Below are 16,465 nucleotides of genomic sequence, written 5' to 3'. Positions count from 1 at the left end.
AGGCCTTTCCTCAATTTTGCCCTCAGATTAGAACTCTACCTTTTCCCTATAGTTACAGCGTCCCTCACTGTTATAAACTGTGGCCTTCTGTGATAATTTCAATCTTTTTCTATCTACTAGGCCATGAGCCCCAACAAGGCAGATATGGTTTGTCCCCTCACTGATGGGAGCACCTAATAAAGAGAAACGCACAAAGCCTTCTTCCCTTAGTGGCCCTTACTGGGGATTGGATTCTCAGTCAGAATTAGGGTAAGGGTTTCCCAAGGCTGGAGGTGAGGGTGAGGTAGGATCAAAGGCTGACAGGCTAAACCAAATCTACAAGATCAGGGCCAAAGGGTAGGGGCAGAATTAAGGTGGGCCTAGCTGGAGCTTCTCCGGGGCTTGTGGGGACCCAAGACTCCGTGGGGGCATTTATGTTTTTCCCTTTATGAACCCGAGAATCTACGTAGGGTCAGTGGCTTAAAGAGCTAGAGCAGGACTGGGTCCCCCGAATTAAGCCAGATTCGATTTTGCACTGCATGAAGCAGTCATAGCAAAGCAATGATCTTCTCTTCTGTTTGCAGGTTACCACAGGTATTACAACAAGTACATCAATGTGAAGAAAGGGGGCGTTGCTGGGGTTTCTATGGTGCTGGCAGCTTATGTGATTTTCAACTACTGCCGTTCTTATAAGGAACTAAGTAAGTGTCTTTGGTTACCTTGCCTTCAGTGGGGTTTCCCATGAGAGGGTAGCATTGGCTCACTGTCAGATTTAGTCCATTATTCTACTGACAGCTGAAGAATTGGAGGGACTTGTCAGAATATAGTTTTTAGGATTTTAAGTGAGAAAATTGTGACAAAGAGAAAATACACAGAAAAATAAGATGAAGCTGGAGTTAAGGTAATACTTAGGAAGCATTCTATACGATACTGCAGGCTCTGCCAAAGGTTGATGGAAAATTTGGCTTCATTTTCCTAGCAGCCCAAGCAGAGGGAAGTTGAGTGGTACAATCTGGGCAGTGCTCTGGAGAAGTGTAGCTGTTCCTGGTTCTGAGATCCAAGAGGAGCTTGTCCAATGGGAGATGCCAGAAAGTGTCATTGGTGACTGGGTTTCATGGCTGTTTGATAGTGTCCAGCCCCGTCTGTGGCATCTGGGGTGATGCTGGCTCCAAAGGACTGGACAGGTTCTTGGGGGCTATTATCTGAGTGGGTGTTCTTCTGGGAAGGAAGAGGCTGGCCAGGGAGCAGATGAACACCTGAGATGCCTTCATATCCTCAGGTCAGCAGTTCCACTGAGACCCTGACAGGCAGGTTCTAGGTTATTTTCTGAAAGGAATTCTCAGGATGGCTTTATGATTTTAGCTCGATGCTTCCCCTCTCGTCTTGTGCTTTCCCTGTACCTTTGAAGAAATTTACTTTTGACTTTCTAACTTCAGAGCATGAGCGACGACGCAAGTACCACTGAAGAGGGCCCAGTGTGGATTCCACATTCCTGACCATGACCTTTGCCCAGCACCTCTGAATCTTTCATATTGTAATGTAACACCTAATAAAAGGTGGCTGGTACTGGGCTGCTTCACTGGTTTGGCCATTTCCCTCACTTCAGGTCCCTTGCACAAGGTGGGACAAGATTGCCTTACCACTCCCGGAGGGGGACTGTCAGCGCAGGGCATCGGATCATGAAGCCTTGGTGGACACCCACATCCCTGGGATTTTGCCCCAGCTCACTAGGGGAGTCATTTAGCAGTACCCTTTCAAGTGTTTCCCTGCTCTTTGTCCTGTGTGTCCTGAGCACTTTTGGCCTTTTGTCACCTAACTGCTATAGTATAAAGCAGAAGTCCTGTATTCCTAAGAATGCCTTCCCCAACATTTCTTCATTACTCCTGGGTATGTGCCTGATGGAAGCTTAGTGGGATGATCTAAGGGAGGGAAAGCACGGGCTCTGAGAGCCCATATACAGCACTTTTCCTTACCTTTATCAAAGGCCTCAGTAAAATGATGTGAAGGCCAGATTGGTTTCTTGTTAAGGGGCCCATGGTGAGCCTATATACTGCATGGAGTATAAGGGGGTGAGATGCTATGGCTCATTTTCTCTTAGACCTGAATTTGAATAAATACCATCCAACATTTGAGATGAAGTAAGGAGACCTACCAGTAAAAACACCTTTCACCGGCAGCATCACTTCACTTCTGAAGTCATTTGTTGAAAGGAGATAAGCAGGCACCAATGTCAAAGCTTTGAGCCAGGCAGCTAGTGGATCAGCCAATAGCAAGATCCTCTCCGTGGCATGGAGTCTGAAGCAATGAGACACAACTTAAAAAACAAGCTTTAATCAACCTCATAAAAATTGTTCTTATAATTGAACTTGGATAGGTCCCCTTGCCCAGCAAGTTCCAGGTGATAGTTTCACATTTCCAGGCTTAAGGTGGTCTCCATAGGCCAAAAGGTGTCTGAGTGACAGTACAGATGCTTGAGGGGCAGGAGGTAGGTGCACAGATGGATCATATCACCCCTTTTTAAAGGGTGGCCTGTAGCTCAGCTTCAGGCATACCTTAAACACTGTTAAGCATGTGTCCCAAGAAAATAAGCCTAGAGGAAAAGGACCCTCATACTTGAGAGCCCGGCACCCCTCCTCAATGGCTGCCACCTTGGAACAGGACCAGGCTGAGGCAACAAGCCCACTTGAGTTTGCCCTGAAGGCCTGCCTCGTTCAAATCACATTGATAGGCACAGCTTCTGAATTCAGCAGGACATGGAGGAAGCAGGCATGACCTAGCCTCAGTTTAAGGACCCACCAGTCCCCGGGGGTCACCAAGAACTGGTGTTTAATGAGGCCCAAGGGGAAGGGCAGTCTTTCATACAGAACTGCTTGCATAAGCTCTTCCCTACAACTTCCTCCTCTCCAGAGAGCAGTGTTCAGGAAGTCCCAGACAGATGTTGATGCCTAGACACACATGATGCTGATTTGAGGGACAGAACTGGAGCACATGTTACCTTTTTAAAAGAGACTACAGCAAAATGGTAGGGAAACTGACAGATGTTGCCCCTCAGACTGATACAGGCCAGTGTGCTTGCCTACCAGCTCCAGCCAGAGTTGCCCTAACACTGGCATTGAACAGTTAAATGCACAATCCCAAGGATGGCCCAGAGTGGTCCCCGAAATGGGGCCCTTTGGGCTGTTCTGAGCTGTCTCCAGCTGCTGTCACTGTCCACTGAGAAAGGCCAAGTGCCCTTTGGTGCATCTGTTGGCGTAGTGTCCTTTTTCACCACACTGGGAAAGTAGGAAGGAAAGAAGAAGGCAAAAAAAAAAAAAAGAAGTAATTTTCAAATGCAGTTTTCAACTATGGTGGCACTCATCAAATACCAGGTTGGGAACAAGGACTCTGAAATTCTCAGTGGTACAGAGTCTCATTGAAATATAAGGGTAAAGCTATAGGAGATAAAGAAAGAGACTGCAGCCAAAAACTTGTCAAATGGGAGAGACACCTGCAGCCAAAGGATGATCTGAGCGCACAGTAGTGAGCTCCTTCCCAGCTGGGCACGTGGGACCTGCCCACAGAAGGGCTCTCAAGGTGGTAGGAGGAAGTCCACAGCACCAGAACTTCTCCACCTGTCCAGGAATGAAGCCTCTGCATGGCTGACCACCTACCTGTGAGGCACATTCTGGGACTGCCTGGTGATGGGAGGGAACAAGAAGAGGGGGAGAGAGAGAGACAGAGAGAGAGACAGAGAGAGACAGAGAAGCTACCAGGCTCCTCCCCCAATGCAGGGGGGGATTCATTGCTGTGGACACTGTGTGGGCTACACCCAGATTTCCCCTCCTGGTTCTTGCCTAAGCTATCCCTGGGGACAGGTTTTGGTCACAGGAGCAGAGATGGGACAAAATGGTTAGACTTGGGTGAACAGACCCGGTAAAATCACCTCAAAAATCTAGCATGGACCCTGATTTGTCCTGGTTCTGATTATCCAGTACCTGCCTTATTTTTACTTCATTCAACCTACCTTGTTGCTCCTCAAAAAGGAGAACTCTAAGAAAGGAAGCAAATGGCATCCTCAAGCACCAAACAAGGGGTCTGGAGGTGGTAGGGGCACCCACTCTGCACTAACCCATTCAGTGCCCTCGCAATCCCTGCTTCCTCGGCACTTCCTGGAGTATGGGGCTCTAATTGGTCACCACTGCCTAGAACTCTTGGCTGCTCTATTCCCAAGCCTGCTGTCCTCATGTTTTCAAGTCTTTACCTGTCCTTGTGACCTGTGTGGACAAGTGGCCTCGGTAGCTGCCAGTTAGTCCTTTGGTTGATGTGATGACCAGAGGGAGGGACTGTGTGGGCCCATTCATGGCACTTGGCATGTCCATCAGACTCCACAGCTGATCCTGGGGAGTCCAGGATTCCCACAAGGCAACTTAATATTAGCTGTAAAGTGCCCCTGGTAAGAAGAGGTTGGCAGGTCCTCACCCCAGCTTTCTGAGGTTCCAGCACTTAGGAGAGTTTGCTTCACAGAAGCCCTGCTAAAGAGTCCTACAGGGAGGCAAGAAGTACTTGGGAACTGACTGGTTGGAAGCTGCTTTGCACAGGACATATCGCTTTCTCATTCCCCTCTGTACTTTCACTTGCTATGGCTCAGGCTTAGAAATCTGAGGCCTTCCCTGAATCCATGTGCACTTTTAACTTTAGTGTCTTTGGGCACCAGCCTTCCTGAGAACAAAAACCCCTCCCAGGACGGAGTAGCAGCAGTCTGTTTCCTCAGCAGAGCTGGCACAGAGCAGGTGCTCAGTGAGTGTCTGATGGCCATGGGAAGTGTCCAGTGAGCTGACTTTTCTATGAACATTTTAAATATATGCCTTCTACTCAGCCCTTCTACTTGCAGGCATGGATGCTACTGACATCAGACAAGAGATCACAAATGTCTAAGTATTAGATTTAGCACTATTTTTAGCTGTAAAAATTATGACTTAACTGTCTACTAACAGAACTGGTACAATAAAATATGATTACAGTCTCTGAAAAAGATTAGATTTACATATACTGATAGTATACAGTATAGATCTACAGTACTGATAGATCTACAGTATATTGTAAAGAAAGAAAAGTATAGAACTCTATACATACTAGGACCCCATTTATATTAAAATACATACCATCCTTGTGTTTCTGTGAATAAAAGTTTAGAAGGGCAGTTATCCAAGTGGGGTCCCTGGTGGGATCCCCCTTAGGGATTCTGGAGTGTAAAGGGGTACCAAAACCAAAAGCATAAGAACAGAATACAATAAATAAAGTGGCTGTTTTAGAAAAGGTGGGAGTAAGGGACAACACTCACTTTGTATCTTAAACACTTCTATATCATAAATTTTTTATTTTTAAAAGTATGGACTAACTTTGTATTTCTTCTAACAATTCCCAATCTGAAGTCTTTGTAAGTCTAGTTCTATTATTCATTGTTTCTGATTCACTTGGTGGTGCTTGCTTCCTTCTATGTTTTGTGATTTTTAATTGTGAACTCATTCTTTGGAACTCTAGCTATGGGAATTCTGTGTGATCTGGGTTGAGAATAAATTCATCAAAGAGCCAGGTTCCAGGACCCATCTGGGCTGTTTTAGATGAGAAAACTAGCTTTTTAGCCTTCACCAAGGGCATAAATACAGGCCCAAACTCATGGAAAGACTTGCCAGTGACTACAAACTCAAGGAACTCCACTCACCCCTTTCCATCAAGAGCCAAGAATAACACACGTTTCCTAGTGGGGTTTTAAAAAGTTTACTCTTTCCCTGAGTGTCCTATCTTATGTATGTGTGTGTATGCATAGGGGGTGAGAAGGGCCTAAAGCTTTTCCCTTCAGTGTGCCCACGCAGGATCTGAGGACAACCAGAGGCTTCAGGGCTCACTTGTCCTGGATTCGTGCTTCCACTTTATTCCTAGCCTCCGACAGATTTCCCTTCCTTTTTTGAAAATACATTCCATTCATCATGGTGTGTTTAATTGTGTACCTGGCCTTGGTGTGTTGTAGAAGAAAGTAGCCCACCACAATGGCCCACTTTTACTGTTACAATCGGCAAAAACAAAGACTTCATTTTTCAATATTAACTCTTTGGAGAATGAGGGAACAGGCACTGACTGTGAAGACCCCTCCCCACCCCCCAACCCAAGACTCACCTTGTAACAGGTGACCTGCTCCAATGGGCGGGGTCCCCGGTTGCCTGCGCTGCTGTTTTGACTCTGCATGACCCCGATGACCTGCGGGGCTCTCTGCTGACTGGGAGAAGAGTTCTGGCTCGTTAACTGGAGCAAGGAGGACGACCTTTGTAATGGCGGATTGTTACTTTGCTGGAAAGAGTTACACAACACGGTTTTACTGCAGAAAACACGTGCACGCAAACTACCAATGGGGACAGAAAAAAAGAGGGCGGGACTGCTCCCGCATGATCAACAGGAAGAAGGGCTTCTGAGGTAGCTCCGGAGAGCAGGCAGAATAGAAACATCTGGTGATGGCAGGAGCGGCTGCCCGAAAAATACCATGCAGACACACATAAACGAAAAATAAAAGTAGAAAACAAAACACCAAAGAGACAAGGAGGTCTCTGGGGCAGTGGGGCGAGGGCATGAGCAGGCCTTACTTTTGTTTCTGAGGTTCTAGCTTCAGGTCAGGATGAACGCTTGGTTCAGCCAGATGTTTAGCAGCCTACACGGCGAGCAACAGTCACAGAAAAACAGTTGGAGGCTGACATGCTGAACTACAGTCTAGGGCTGAGAGGGCCCTCCACTAGGGAGTCACATGAGCAAGGGGATGGGGGCTCCTGGGGTGGGACTGGATAGCAAGGCCACCTCCCAACCAAGTGGTTTCTGGCTCCAGCCTCCAAAAACACAGGAATCCCAAGCTAGAAACCCCCAGGTTGTCACGGCTGTACGAGCACCCAAGAATTCCCAACTTTGCTAACAAGGAATTCTATCTGATCGCCCATAACCTCCTGAGGATGGGCGTGGTCAGTGTGGCAAGTGCAGACATTTCTTCTGGCTACTCAGCATCTAGCAGTGAGGGAGGCCTGGTGGGGCTTTGACAACAAGTTCAAAGTCCAGCCAGGTAAGAGGTTAGGCTCAAGGTCCATGGGTGGGTTTATTCAGCATGTTGAGACCCTGCCTAGCGCAGTGGCCAGCCCTTCCTCTGGGTTTCCAATCCTCCACTCCAACCCAGGATGCCCTTGCTGGGGAGGGGGGGGGGGGTGCAGCTGCTGCTGATTCCCATTTGTCCATGGCTTTTCCTCTTTCCTCCTGCTTGAGGGGAATCGGGCAACTGCTGGGTTGTAGGACCCCTTGTCTAGAAAACGGAGCCAGCTGGTCCTTCAGCTCTCTGTTCCCAGCATTCCCCGAAGTTGGGAACATCCAGAGTGATCACAGCACTGGCCAGAGAACTAGCCAGCCTTGGTTTTGTTCCCAGATCTGCTCCTGCCCAGCTGTGGCACCTCAGGCAAGCCCCTCCCTCTAGGAGTGTCAGTTTCTCCATTTGTAAAGGAAAGGGTCTGAACCAGAAGCAAGAACGGCAGAGACGTGGAGCTCCTGCTGCCTTCCACTCTGGCTCCAAGGTGGGCTCAAGGCACTCGCCAAGCAAGGGAAGAGAAACCAAGTGGGCATTCAGCTCCAGCAGACAGCCCTCCATATCTAGAGGCAGATAACGAACTGCTCAGCTCCCTGAATTTTCTGCTGGAACTCAGGATGACTGTCTTGCCTCCTCCTGAGCCCTCTCACAGGTCTCCAGCTGGGGCTATGACAGACCAGGCATTGATGCAGGCACTGAGTTCTCTATTGCAAGGGCATTGCCAGGGCCAGCAATGCCATAGGGCCGAGGAAGGGCCAGAACACGATACCTTTGACGGAGGCTGCGTCTGCTGGGGCAGTGGAGGCTGCTCGGTGGTTCCCATTGGCAGTTCAAATCGAGGGCTGGTGACCCAACAACCAGAGGGGATGAGAACAAGAGAAGAAGAGATGAAAGAGGAGCTAAGCTAGGCGATGTTCTCAAATTCTGGCCCAGGGAATATCATGGCCAGTCTCTACCCAAGTACAAAAACGAACCAACTGGACGTAGGGTGACTGTTGGCTCTCAGCTCTGCCCCTGAAGCCATAGGATAGTGGGAAGAACAGCACTGACATGCCTGGGCTCAGACCCAGCTCTGTTTATAACTGGCTGAGACCTGGGGAAAGTGCTGCTCAGAGGAATGAAGGAAACAGCTGTTGGTAACATCAGAAGGCATGAGCCTGCTCCCCGAGGGGCTTTGAGCATGGGAGCCCCTTCCAATATACACCCTTCCCTGCAGGATCCAATATACACCCTTCCCTGCAGGATCCAACTCAAGTGCCAGACCTTCTCTAACAACAGACTCCCAGGAAGACATGTCTGTCTGTCCCACAAGCAGGAACCCCTGGGCCACCTCTGGGCTCCTGGGCTTTCGTCTAGGGAGTGGGACCAAGTCACTTACTCACTGTGTGGCAGCAATCAGGACACTGTGCTCCCGTACAGGTGTCGGCAGGATGGATGGAGGCAGCACCCTGTGCCACCCTATCCCCTCAACCACCCAAAGTGACAGGTGCACTGAGGCCTAGGAGAGGAGTGCTGAGCCCTGCTGGGTAAGAACCTGGCTTTGGAGGCCTGCAGACCTGCCTCTGAGCAGGCACCACCCCCTACCACCATGTGACCCTGGCCAGTGGCTGAGCTGCCTGTGTCCTCATGTGTGAAAAAGGACATTCTCTTTCATACTTGTGAGAGTTACATGAACTAGTGTATGTGAAACCCAAGCTCAGTAATTCATATAGGAGGCCCTGACATTATAGTACCCTTCCTCTACAGCATAAGTTCTTAACCTGAGGGCCCTAAAAATATGCAAGGCTATGTGTGCATGAGTTTCTCTGGAACACAGGGCCCATAGTTTTCATCAGATTCCCTGATGGCTGTGCCCAAAAAAGGTTAAATGCTGGTGTAGTCAGCCACCTCTGAGCTCAGGAAGCAGCTGGGATCCCTTCCCAACCTCCTATCGCTACCCCAGGCACTGTGCTACCACCACCCAGTGACCAAAGCTCAACTGAACCCAGGAAAGATGTATAGGGCAGCAGGGCCTGGGGCAAGAGCAGTGTGGGAGTTGGGGGGATAGGAGCTGGCTACTCACTGCATGAATTTACACGAGGGCCCCTCCGGGCAGAATCCCACCAGGTAATTCACACAGGTGACTCTCCGCGTGTGCCGGTGCCTACACAGGGGACCTGTGGAGCCAGCATCAAGCACTCAGACCACCCCCTCTTTAGGGGATGCTCTCGTGCCCATTGCCAGTCAGAGCCCTGTCCAGACCATTGTCAGATACTACTGGCTTTGCCTCTTATTCATAGGGACAGTGGGCAGGACACACAACCTCTCAAATACTAGTTTCCTTATCGAAAATGCAGAAGAGAATGTAGCCCACAGGAGTTTTGGGAAGCTCAAGTGAGTTGAGTGTAAAAAAGCCTCACTAGCCCCCAAATGTCTAACACCATGTTTGCTGGTGTAGGCAGGACAGGTAAGAGGGTCATGTGGGCAGAGGGAGGGCTGGCCTCTTGCCAGGGGGCCCAGCCACTCTGACACCTACCGTGCTTGCAGAAGCCACGATCGTACCAAGGGCAGTCCTTGATCTTGGACTCGGGGTCGATGTGCAGGAAGGGGCACTCCTTGTTGCTGCACTCCCCTGCAGGGAAACCCACACATGTGTCCACTCAGGACAGCCCTGGGAGAGCTGGACCCAGACCCACCTCAGTTTCTCCCAAGGCAAAGAGTGCCAGGTGGTTCTGGTGTCTAGTCCTGGCCTGGCGAACCCTGAGACTTGATAGAGTGCCTCAGGGCCTTGGTTTTCTGACCTGTATGTGTGCTGTGAAGGTCCTCCCCTCACATGTGTCCATGCTGTCACCAGGGTCAATGATACTGACAGAGCTGGGCACAAGGTATACACACACTCATTAAATAACTCATGGCTCCGTCCCTTACCAAAGATGGTGTCCTGGGACTGTGGTGTGCCCAGGTATGCAAACGTACCAGTTGAGGCCAGGAAATTACTGTTCTACTTGGATCAGCTTTTTACATGTACTAGCTGGGACAGGGGAAAGGTCTGAGGAGTCTACCTTTTAGGACAAAAGTAGGGAAGATTTTGGAACTCAGGTTGGGTCCCTGTGGTAGAAGGCAATGAAGCCTTTGTGAGAGGAGCTATCTTAGGAGCAACCAGCCCAGTTGCCACTAGCATCTTTCACCAGCTACAGTTCAGCTACCTCCATGCTTGCCCTTCCTTTCCAACCTGTTACACATAAAATGCTAATCTGAGAAAATGCAAACTCCTTCCCAGACCCACCAAGTTCCTACATGGTCTAGCTCATCTCTCCCCAGTTTCCTCCTCCCCTCCAGCCACAATGGCCCCCCAGCTGTTCCAAGACACTCATCTGCCAGGATTGGCTCCTGCTTAGCCTTCAGATCCCAGCTCAGGTCTCACCTCGTAAGAGAGGCCTTCCTGACCATTCTACCTAAAGGAGATTCTTCATGTGGTTCCATCACTGTTTATCTCCTTCAGAGCACTTATCGTGTCTCTTGTCTCACTGACATATCAGCTGCCTCTTGCCCTGGGTCACTAGATCAAAAGTACCATGGGGCAGGAAATGGGCCTGTCTTCTTCATCACTGTCTCTTCAGGGCCTAGCAGGGGGACCCTCACCTGTGTTACAGGTGACAGGAGCTGCAGACAGTATGTTTACATCAGGTCAGGAGGGAGGTGGGGGGCTGCTGTGCCCATGGTCATCAGCAGAGAAGTAGGGGACCCAGGTGAGCTTGCAGAGGCACCCTTGAGAGTCTGCCCTAAGGGCTGGCTCCTGCCTTTGGGGTCAGATGAAAGAAGGTTCCCATTGAGAAGCCACTGCTTTCTTTCAGTGATGGCTCCAGGGGAGGGCAGGAAGCTTGGAAGTCTGAGTCCTATTTCTGTCTGTGCTATGACTTTGTAGTTTGTGTTGCCTCTCCAAAAAAAAAAAAAGCGCCATAACTCTAATTAATAAGCCAGCAGGCCAAGCCTGTTGGGCTGCTGTAATAATTAGCGTCTCCTCTGACAACAGTGCTTTGAAAGCGTGCAGCAGGTCCAGCACTCCTCGGCCCACCACAGAGAGTATAGCAGGCTTCCAGTCTCCTTCCGCACAGGGTGTGGGGTTGGCGGTCCTGAGGCCACAGCTAGCCCTTGTCCTAACCTTGTCATTTTTCCTGGTCAACCTCACTCAGAGCAGAGAGCCAGATTCTAGTTCCATCAGAGAGCACAACAGCTTGGCGAGCCCTGTGCCAGCCCCACTGCCCTCAGCCTGTCTCTGCTTCTCCATGCCGTTCACTCAGGACAACTTAGGCCACATGTTCTCTAAGCAGGAATCAAGCCAATCTCAGTTTCAAGGTGAAGAGTAGGGCTCTCTGCCACCAGAATACAGCTCCCCAAACTTGCTATTCTTAAGGGGTATTTAGGATAGACAAGCTACTACCTGGGATCACATGTTCAGAGAGAAGGAAACCAACTCAGGGGGGCAATCAGTTGCCACACAAGAAGTTGGTTTAAGGGAGAAGGTAGACTTGAGCAGAAACAAGGCCTCTAGCCAGCTGCCCTCTCACCCACCCACTGGGAGGCTCTCATTAGTCTCAAGTTCCCAAATAACCTGAAAGTGCTCAAAAAACGGAAGCACTAGCCTGGCCAGTGTGGTCACTGGTTAGAGCACCAACCCACGCACCGAAGGGTCTCAGGTTTGATTTCTGGTCAAAGTCATGTACCTGGGTTGCAGGTTTGATCCTCAGCCCTGGAGGCAACCAACTGATGTGTCTCTCTCACATCAATATTTCTCTCTCATTCCCTCCCTCCCACTCTCTTAAAAAAAAAAAAGTCAATGGAAAAAATATCCTCTGGTGAGGATTAACAAAAAATAAACCAACAAGAAAACACACAGAAGCACTACACAGACGTAGGGATTATTAGAGAATAACTTCCCATGACTAATAGGCCAGCTGAGGGTTGGAGAGCAATGCCTAAGGTTCTCATCTGAAGCTGGACAGATTGGAGACGGTAGGTACCCAGAGTGCCTGAGCAGTTGCTTAACTCCTCTGGGTCTTGGTTCTTGGTGGAGCCTCCCTAGAGTTACTGATGCTGGGGGGCGGGGGGGGGGGGGGGGGCGGGCGGCGGGTTCTGGATGGAGGAAGGGGCCTGGCCACACCTTACCGAACTGCCTTACCAAACTTTGAGTAGAAGTAGCACTCAGGCATCTTGGTCATGTCCTACTCATGGAGGAACTCGCACTGGTCCCCCTTCTTGCACAGCCCCCGCAGCCAGTGTTTGCACACCACTGTCTTCTCACCACTAATGTGGCGAAACGGGCACATGCCCCCTGCGGAGGAAGATAGAAAGGTGTAGCCCTGAGCCCAGGGCACTAGGCCTGGGGGAGCCAAGGCACCTTCGCCCCACACTTTCCTGAGGCACCGAAAACCAGAATTTCCCAGAAGGTGGTGGCTGCCCCTAGCAGAAGGCAATGTGATTTTAGGCAGTACATGGGCACACATTTTAAGTTTAAATAGTTATGTCTTTTATTTTAATGTGTTTTAATAAAATCTAACTAAAACATCATGATTTCACAGATTGTATTTAAGATGGAGGCTTGACAAGATCAACAGTGGTGTGGGGGAGGGGTGGGTTTATTTCTTTATTTAATTAAAGAATAGTTCCAGTGATATACGGACATGGCAAAAATTATAGGGCTAGTTAAACAAACACTGGGGTTTGGGAAACCCCAGTTTTATTTAAGCTATCTTCTAGCCTAAAAGATAGAAGGTAAAGAGGACCACCAGTAGAAGCCTGGACTCCAGGTGGGCTCCATCTTTAGTTAAAAGTACCTACTTAGCCTCCAATAACTAAGAAAGACAGTTACAGAACTGAAGAAATGCATTGCATACAAACTGGGGGAGGTCTGCCTTCTGCAGTAGGACCTGAGTGATCATCCTTACTGACAGGACAGAGCCATACCCTGAGAAGGTCCTATTTCTAAGTAGTGGCCTGTCAAGACTACTGGGAAGGCCCAACCAGAATGAGGTTGTGACTGGGAAATTTCTGGACCAGCCCTGTCCAACAGAACTTTCTGCAATGATGGAAGTTCTATATTTATGCTGTCCAATATGGCATCAGTAGCCACATGTGGCTATTAAACACTTTGAATTATGACTAGTATGATTGAGGAACTGCATTCTTAATTTAATTTTAATTGATTTAAATTTGAATAGCCACATGTGGCTAGTGCAGCCGTGGGCAAACTACGGCCCGCGGGCTGGATCCAGCCCGTTTGAAATGAATAAAACTAAAAAAAAAAAAAAAAAAAAAGACCGTACCCTTTTATGTAATGATGTTTACTTTGAATTTATATTAGTTCACACAAACACTCCATCCATGCTTTTGTTCCGGCCCTCCGGTCCAGTTTAAGAACCCATTGTGGCCCTCGAGTCAAAAAGTTTGCCCACCCCTGGGCAAGTGGCTACTGTATTAGTTAAAGAAACAGTCATAATGCCCATGTTAAGGACAGTTGCTAACAGATGGTGGCAGGTCAGAAAGGCAGAATTACTGAGCAAGGACATGGGAATGAGCCCAGGGATGATGATTCCAACTGGAAAGCTGGAGGTCAAACTGGTTGACCTACCGGTATGTCTGTCGTCTCAGTGATAAATGACTGAGTTATAGAACCAAAACTTGCCAAAATCAGTCATTAAAACCAATCTTGCTCTAATTCTGTGTTCTCTTTCAAGCTGTGATCAAATTTAGTAACCAAATAAATTTGCCTAGAAAAAGAAAAATGGCCAGACCTATGTATAGTATATAAGGTCCAGCCAATACTTCTCCTTATGAATAATCTGGCTCACGCAGCCTCTGTGGGGGCCTGGTTAGTATGAACAAGACTCCATGAGACAGATTATTGTTGGGTGTGGGGTTTTTTGGATGAGAGGATATGGAGAACAGTGAGCCTGTACAGACTGTAGAATCACAAAGGCCTGGGCTCAGCCATTCAGTAACTCTGTGAGTTTGGGAAACACAGTCCTAAAAGATAGAGGTAAAGAGGACTACTAGCAGAAGTTTGACTCCACGCGGGCTGCATCTTTAGCCTCCAATACTTAAGAAAGATCAACTACAGAACTGAAGAAATGCATTGCATACAAAGTTGAGGAAGTTTCTGAACATCTCAGTGCTAGGAGCTTCTGTTCACGTCATGGGTCAGCTTGTGGCCACAGGGAAAGTGAGGTGAGAAAGCTGATTCAGTGCCAGGTTCAGTGCCGTGTTTTAGGTTTCAGGCAGAACACCCATCATGTTCCTACTCTATCCAAACCCCAGTTTCATCTAAGGACACTGTTATTCTTGAGAAAGCAATTTAAGCTAGAGACCTGATGGCCGACAAGTCTGCTAGGGGAGAGAGAGGTAGAAGGCACCTCAGGAGGAACATCAAGGAACCAGGGGTCTCTTACCTTTGCCACAGGCAGCTTTCAAAAAGAATTCACAGACAGCCGCCCCTGACTCTGTAGAAAGGAGAGAAAGGGGGAAGGGTCAACAAAGCAAGGTGCAGTTGCTACTGATGACATCCGAAGACAGGGAGAGGAAAACCTTCTGGCCTTTGACCTATGAAATGTTCATGATACAGGAAATAGGCTGGCAAAAAAAAAAAAAAAAAAAAAAGCCCAACCAAGCAAGAAAAATGTTGCTTCTGCAAAATGAGACACATATGTTAAGACCAGTCATTATACAGGCTTTCTGAGAGTCTCCTATAATAAAAATGCTTTCGAGGATTTGGGAGTGAGTGGGTGAAGGATGGAGCACAAGATCAGGGAAATTACCCGGTGCTTGGACCTTCCAGAGGGCTAATTCCCCAGCACTTTAATGTGAGGCAGAGGGAGGGAATGATCTCACAGGAAACACACATGAATGGGGACTCTAAGGAGGGACAAGAGAGAGAGAAAGAGAAAGAGAAAGAGAGAGCGAGAGCGAGAGCGAGAGCGAGAGCGAGAGAGAGAGAATGACACCATTAGGGAGGGAAGAACATTTAACTGAAGACAAAAAAGCAGGACTACTCTTAATTTGCAATACCAACGCAATTATTAAAGGAGCAGTGCTTTGCTTCTACAGATGCAGCTGGTTCAGGCGAGGGGAGCAAGTGAACACAGGTGGGGCGCATGTGGTGGAAGTCAGTGGGTTCAGGGTTAGCTGTTCCAATGAGCCCAGTAATTCACCGGCCATGGCTACCAGAATAAACCTTCCGGTTTCACAAAGTTTTGTCTATCAGTAGGCATTTCAGAATTGCTGAAAACCCACAGAGAGCATCTCCGAAGGCCACTTTCGTGCCTCTACTTATTAACTTGCAAGGGATTCCTTGGTTTCTGGGCTGCAGGCCGATTTTGCTAGGACGGACTCAAGGCGGTGGAACTGGGGATCCTGGAGGTGTCACTTGTTTGCATTTCAAAACTGAAAAGGGAGCTCGGGCACCTGCCAGGTGTGATCAGAGACCCAGAGTTGGAGTCCAGAAAAGAACGGAGGGATAGGCTCCCAGGAGTGAGTCCTAGGAGAAGGACGGAGCTTGAGAGTCTGACGGGTCTTCCAGGCTCCGCCAACGGCCCCGTTTTGAAAGCAAAAGGGAGAGCACAGTCAGGGCACTGGAGGTGGGGAGGAGACTGCACAGTGCTTTCCAGGAGTTGGGGAGTTTGTGGGGCTGAGGGGTGGAGGAAGGATTTCCAATCGAGGATACCCGCCTTGCCCTGGCTGGTTTGCTCAGTGGATAGAGCCTCGGCCTGCGGACTGAAGGGTCCCGGGTTGGATTCTGGTCAAGGGCACACGCCCCGGGTGTGGGCTCAACCCCCGGTAGGAAGCTTGCAGAAGGCAGCCAATCAATGATTCTCTCTCATCGTTGATGTTTCTCTCTCTCTCTCTCCCTTTCCCTTCCTCTCTGAAACCAATAATATATATATTTTAAAGAGGATACCCGCCTTCATTCAACAATTATTTGAACAGCCGGACATGGTCTAGCCCTCCTGAAGATTATCTTAAACTACCCCCGGGGGATCAAAGGTCTGAGGAAGGTGGGCTCCCGCGGGCGGGTCCCAGGACCGAGGGGAAGGGGTCCCAGTTACGAGTCGGTTGCGCCCCTGGCCCGCCGGCCCCACGCTCACTGTCCATGCCGGGGAAGGGCAGCGGCTGCGCCCCGAGCTGCTGCTCCACCGCGATCTCCAAGTCGAACTTGACCTACATGGTCCACGCTGGCGATGATTTCCTGCATGGCGGCGGCGGCGGCCCCACCGGCCCGGCTCCCTCTAGTTCCTCGCCGCACTCACACTTCTACCCGCCACCGGCCGGCGCACACGGTCCTCCTCCGCCTCGCCTCGCCTCGCCTAACCTGGCCGCCGCCGCCGCCGCCGCCGCCGCCACCGCCGGCGCCCGAGGTATGCCGGG

The 16,465-nt window shown here is 49.5% G+C and overlaps 2 protein-coding genes across 3 annotated transcripts in view; one reads left to right on the top strand and one right to left on the bottom strand.

Annotated features, from left to right (window-relative positions):
- The window catches only part of LOC118656484 (ATP synthase subunit f, mitochondrial), a 43,699-nt gene extending 42,150 nt beyond the window's left edge, over nt 1-1,549 (top strand). The window contains exons 4-5 of one of the 2 annotated variants that reach the window (XM_036309915.1): nt 564-680; nt 1,416-1,549. In XM_036309915.1, coding sequence (XP_036165808.1) covers nt 564-680; nt 1,416-1,444 — 146 coding nt within the window. In that variant the 3' untranslated portion in view covers nt 1,445-1,549. The remainder of the gene's footprint in view (nt 1-563; nt 681-1,415) is intronic. The other variant, XM_036309916.1, reaches the window with a different exon arrangement.
- A 745-nt stretch (nt 1,550-2,294) lies between these two features.
- On the bottom strand, nt 2,295-16,461 carry CPSF4 (cleavage and polyadenylation specific factor 4). The gene is given in 9 exon segments (XM_036309959.1): nt 2,295-3,251; nt 6,133-6,303; nt 7,839-7,911; nt 9,132-9,225; nt 9,585-9,680; nt 12,228-12,380; nt 14,494-14,544; nt 16,186-16,261; nt 16,263-16,461. Coding segments are annotated over 9 exon segments (813 nt in total). The 5' UTR covers nt 16,293-16,461; the 3' UTR covers nt 2,295-3,182.
- Nucleotides 16,462-16,465: the final 4 nt, after the last annotated feature.

This window comes from Myotis myotis, unplaced genomic scaffold (genome assembly GCF_014108235.1).
Source record: "Myotis myotis isolate mMyoMyo1 unplaced genomic scaffold, mMyoMyo1.p scaffold_m19_p_5, whole genome shotgun sequence".
Lineage (NCBI taxonomy): Eukaryota > Metazoa > Chordata > Mammalia > Chiroptera > Vespertilionidae > Myotis > Myotis myotis.
This window is presented reverse-complemented; position numbering and strand designations above follow the sequence as displayed.